The 5,299-nt window shown below is 40.5% G+C and overlaps 1 protein-coding gene across 1 annotated transcript; it reads left to right on the top strand.

Moving 5' to 3' along the window:
- Positions 1–503: 503 nt before the first annotated feature.
- On the top strand, positions 504–4,646 carry LOC125222093 (protein IQ-DOMAIN 13-like). Its single transcript, XM_048124534.2, has 6 exons — positions 504–912; positions 1,936–2,023; positions 2,445–3,086; positions 3,171–3,410; positions 3,519–3,650; positions 3,775–4,646. The coding sequence occupies exons 2-6, from the start codon at positions 1,949–1,951 to the stop codon at positions 4,504–4,506; spliced, it is 1,821 nt and encodes a 606-aa protein (XP_047980491.1). The 5' UTR covers positions 504–912; positions 1,936–1,948; the 3' UTR covers positions 4,507–4,646.
- Positions 4,647–5,299: the final 653 nt, after the last annotated feature.

Raw genomic sequence — 5,299 nt, 5'->3', positions numbered from 1 at the left:
GTTATTATTTGTTGAAAACTTTTCATAAATGACTATGTTCTATTTTTTGTGGACGACCAAAAATGATAATTATACTCTATTTTTTTTGGACGAACGGAGCATATATTATTGTACAGGAGGTGGTAGTCTGAACAAATTTCCTAAAAATCATTTATTTAAGACGATTATGTAAAGGTGTGATTATTAATTAAGTTCATTAAAGGCCTAAACTTTTAAACTAATTTTTCTCTCAGCTAATTCTTCTTTGATCTAGAATGACCTCTTGTACCTTTCAACATAAATAAGTTGGTAGGAAAATGACTAATTAATTCGGACAAAATGCAGAAAAACATTTTCTAAACTCGAGCTTAAGACATGTGTTTAAGAATTAGGCAAGATATTGAATCCTAGGAGCAGTAATAATTCCTCTATTTGTTTAATTTTAGCTGTTTCTTCCGCTGTAAAATTGTGGTCTGACATAAAAATGATGCTAGTCTATCATCATTATTAATCATGATGATGCCTTGAATAAAGCAAGGAACTATCCAAATAAGAGAGAGAGAGAGGGGTAAAAAGGTGGGCAGGCCAACATTAGAAAATAAAGCTTCAATCTTTTGCAAGCAAGAACCTGATTCAAAGTTCCCCACACACCTTGGTAAAAAGTTGTGGGCAGTTTGCCAATTTTCAAAGATTAACGGCTGCGAGAAATTAAAGGGTGTTGCTGCTATGGGGGAAAGAAATATGTTGTGGAGGACCAAGAAAGAAGAGGGTGGATGAAGGGCTAGAAAGAGAAGCTTGTGTAGGCTCTTCTCTTCTCTTCTCACATGCTTAGAGAGAGAGAGAGGAGACAAAGGAGTACTGTGTATTTTTGTTTTCTTATTTTAGTTGTTGCAGCTTTGTGGAAGGCTTCCGAAGATAGGAGCAGCAGTTAAGGTGATGAGAAATTTTTATTTAATTGCATGTGTAGTTGATGCATATGATCTCTTGGGATTAGGCCTGTTTCTGTGGAAAACAGGAAAGAACTCTTTTTTAATTTTCTTTACTTCTTTTCATGTATAGATTTTTTATATTTCTTGCTTCTTGATTTTTGCTCCTGTTTCACTACCTCACACTTGAATTGAACTACTTTTCTTTCCAAATGAATTGTGAGTGGAGGCTTCTGCAAAATTAGGTAGATCGAATTTGTGGGTGGGGAATTGTATGGGTGTTTAGGGATTTGGTGTAGGCTTGGAAAATTTTGGCATCTAAGATGTATGGTTGTAGTTTGTTGAGTTCTTGACTTTGGAGGGTTCTGTAACACTCTAGAATGCCTTCAAATATCTTCCCTGTTATGGAATTTCTCTTTAGGTATGTACTTAATCATATCACAAACCAAGATATCAGCTGTAAATTTTGTGTGGATATTGTATTAAATGCTTCAACATAGATTCATAGAATGAGATTGTGTGTAATTGGGCGTTTTTGACCATGCTTGACGACTTATGACTTAGTGTGGTTCATAAAGACTGAGGCACAACCCATATTTCACCCCTCGTGCTTACTTTTCTTGCTCCGGTCTTTGGGGCAAGGTCCCGCGTTGACTTATTATTCGCAGTGGCCTTGAAATTGGGTGTGAAGGGTTGAGAATTCGAGCTTGATTTAATAACATGGATGGGAAATTGAGGCTGTGTGTCTAAGAAAAGAGTTGGATAATTCTTGAAGTTGATGTAAGACTTGTGCCTTTTGCAAAAGATCTTCCTTTGTGACTTGTTGCTCATCTCCATCTCGTGCAGAATAATGGCAGAATCCATTTTATTAGATATTAGTATTTTTTTTAAGACCTTGTATGCATGATAAGCTGTGCTTTGCAGTAGTATGCTATGAAATCGTGTTTGTCATTTAGCTCGATTGCAGAACATGGCCTTATGTCTTGGATTGCTAACTCAAAACGCATGTTGGTTTTTGTGGGAGAAACAGTAATGCTGAGAATATGGGGAAGAAGGGAAGCTGGTTTTCAGCAATCAAAAGGGTTTTCACTAACAACTCAAAGGAAAAGCGAGCCGATGTAAGTCATTCTGTTACTAACCATAATAAAGTGATGTTGCTTTTTAAATGATCAATGGCTGTTCTCCTTTTAATGATTGTTGACTTAGGCATGCCCAATTTCTTAATATCCTCCTACTTCCTTTCTGTAATAATTGATGTAATTTTATGTTTCTCGTAAGTTTCAAACTTGTGATTATGTTGGAAGCGCTTGTTAATGTAGTGCTCAAGTTTAGAATGTGGGGAGCTTTAAAAATCACATTGTGCTGCATTTGTGATTTATTTCTGTGGATCACTAAGCCATTTTGTCTTCCCACAAATATTTCAATGAATTTCTCCAGAGACTTACACCATTTTTAGAAGCTTAATGTGTTAAAACGTACTATAGTTACTGAAATTGTTAAAAGCTAGCTTTTAAATTTCTTCCAATTTTATACTTTCAGGGTCCTGACAAGAAGAGCAGCAGCAAGGAAAAGAAGAAGGGTAAGGGAATTTTAAGGCATGGAGATACCAAGTCATTTATTCCCCTGTTCAGAGAGCCAAGCAGCATCGAGAAAATATTAGGGGAAGCTGATCAGCTACTGATTAGGCCTCCTCCTACATCTTCTCAACGCCCAAAATCGCCTCCTGCTCTGCCTGTAAGGCCTGTCTCACCCCGGCCTGCTTCACCCGATCCTGCTTCTCATAGAGCTTCTTCCCCTAAATCTAATTCTCCAAAAGCTCCTTCCCCTAAATCTAGTTCTCCAAGAGCTCCTTCTCCGAGGGTTGCTTCCCCAAGGGCTGCTCCTCGAGAGACACTCTCCACTGGGGCCATTCCTCCCAAGGCTGCTCCTCGAGAGACACTCTCCACTGGTGCCGTTCCTCCCAAGGCTGCTCCTCGAGAAACACTCTCCACTGGGGCCGCCATTTCTCCCAAGGCTGCTCCTCCTACAGCCTTCAGTTCCGGTGCTGCTTCTTCTAAGGCTGCTGCTCCTAAATCAACTCAAAGCAGAAAGGAAATCAGGCATGTGCAGAAGCCAGAACCGACTTTAAGAGACCAGCAACTTTCAGCCACAAAAATCCAGGCAGCGTATAGAGGTTACCTGGTAATATTCTCACCCGCATGCTTTTCTGTCCCTCGCTAGCTTTTGTAGTGTGATTAACTCAAATAGTATGTCTGAATATGACAGGCAAGGCGGAGTTTCCGAGCCTTGAAGGGCTTAATGAGGCTTCAAGTAGTGGTGAAAGGTCAGAATGTAAGACGGCAGACGGTGAATGCCATGAAACAAATGCAGCTTTTGGTCAGAGTTCAAACACAAATCCAGTCACGGAGGATCCAAATGTTAGAGAACCAGGCACTCCAGGACCATGCGTATAAGAGTAATAAGGATGCTGAGAGTACCCTGAGCAAATGGACCCTGAACCACATGGTGAGTTCTTTTCTGGATGTCATTTCGAATGTTCACCATCTTGAACACGTAGGTTGATATCATCTCTGATTACTGAGTTTCTTCTCACTGTGTTTAATGTTGGTGCAGTGTGAGGCTAGTCAAAATGAAGATTGGGACGATAGCAGGCTAACAAAAGAGGAAGTAGAAGCAAGGACGCGGAAGCGAGTGGAGGCTGTCATTAAAAGAGAGAGAGCAATGGCCTATGCGTACTCGAACCAGGTAAACAAGTCACCCTTTATGTCATTAAAAGAGTCTCGAGCAAGGATTTACGACTAATATTCCAAAAGATTAGATTTCTTAGATGTTTGACTTGTTTTGCTTCTCTTATTATCTATTACAACAGCTCTGGAAAGCAAATATAAAATCAACTCCAAATTCTTCTGGTGTTCGATCCAACGGATTCCCTTGGTGGTGGAACTGGTTAGAACGTCAGCTACCTCAAGCTGGTAGTTCGCAGAGTCAAGCTGCATCAAGGAGCATCTCGTTAACCCCTTCGAGGGCCGTTTCAGAGTTCAAGCCAAGCCCTCAGCTTCACCCAAGTAGTAGTAGGCTCGGAAATCTCATGTTTGACAATCACGAATCTGTCACGCCACGATCATCCAGGTCAGCAATACCTGTACGAGCAAAATACTTTCAGACCACCCCGGGCAGGAGTCCTCTTGCAAGCAGCTCGAGCTATATCAAGTTCTCGAAACCAAAAGCAGGTGCAACTAATTCAGCTTACGATACTCCTATGAAAGATGACGATAGTCTGGTGAGTTGCCCCCCGTTCTCCGTTCCTAACTACATGACGCCTACTGTCTCGGCCAAAGCCAAAGCGAGAGCGTATAGTAACCCGAGGGAGAGGTTCCCAGGGACTCCTGGAAGCAGCGACTCCAAGAGAAGGTTCTCGTTTCCTTTGACTCCAAATGCTGGTTCGTTCAAGTGGAACAAAGGGTCTAATAGGGATTCAGCATCACAAGTGGGAACAGAGAAACGCGAGGATACCCGTTCCATCGGGGATTTCAGCGTGAATTCAACGGTTTCTATGCCTGCAGGTTTAGTTGGGAGAAAGCCGTTTAACAGATTTGTGTGATTTTTTTTGTGCATGTGTTTGTTGTAAGATTATTAAGGTGGTTGTTGTCAGTTTAATATACAGTGTTGATGTTTGAAGGGTTGAAATCTGTAGTGATGTAGTACAATAATGAATAGGAGTGGTTGGTTTTACTTTTACAATTCTTGGCTATTTACATTTGATTTTAAAATATCCATCCTCGTACAATTTGTCGTTTGGGCTGCGACAACAGATCTTGGCCTCTCTACAGTTTCCTTTTCTCCCTCATCTTTGGGACCAACCATTGCACCCCACCACTACGACTAGCTCGTCTCGGCTCGCCTCTCCCATCCCTCTCCTCCTAGGTGTACAGTCACGTGAACAACAGGTGCTATTTGGGTTATTATTTTGGTGTGTTTCCGGGGTCGATGTGTAAAATGACTACATATAATAAGATAGTACTCCCTCCGTCCCAAGATAAGTGACCTACTTTTTTTGGGCACGAGATTTTAGGAATGGTATTTAAATAAGTTAAAGTGGAGAGAGTAAAGTATGAGAGAGGGAAAAGTAGAGGAGAGAAGAGAGAATAAAGTAGGTGGAGAATAAAGGAAAATAGATGACTTTTTGCTAAAAATGGAAATAGGTCACTTATAGTGGGACACCCCAAAAAGGAATACAAGTCACTTATCTTGGGACGGATGGAGTAATAAACTTGTCGGATGTAATATAATTCAAAAAATAAAAAATAATCGAAGAGGAAGATTATATGGAAATAGAACTAAAACTAATTGAAATTAGTGAAATGAAACTATGAATCTTGTATTGAATAATGAGT

The sequence above is a fragment of the Salvia hispanica genome, chromosome 1 (assembly GCF_029641045.1).
Source record: "Salvia hispanica isolate PSC_SH4W2 chromosome 1, Shi_PSC_v1, whole genome shotgun sequence".
NCBI lineage: Eukaryota > Viridiplantae > Streptophyta > Magnoliopsida > Lamiales > Lamiaceae > Salvia > Salvia hispanica.
Note: the sequence above shows the minus strand (reverse complement) of the source record. Positions and strands in the feature narration are given on the sequence as shown.

Excerpts from the sequence above, each read along its gene's own strand:
- LOC125222093 (XM_048124534.2), top strand. The coding sequence starts at position 1,949 with ATGGGGAAGAAGGGAAGCTGGTTTTCAGCAATCAAAAGGGTTTTCACT. Across the intron at positions 2,024-2,444 it reads CAAAGGAAAAGCGAGCCGAT|GGTCCTGACAAGAAGAGCAG; the intron begins GTAAGTCATTCT and ends TTATACTTTCAG. Across the intron at positions 3,411-3,518 it reads AATGGACCCTGAACCACATG|TGTGAGGCTAGTCAAAATGA; the intron begins GTGAGTTCTTTT and ends ATGTTGGTGCAG.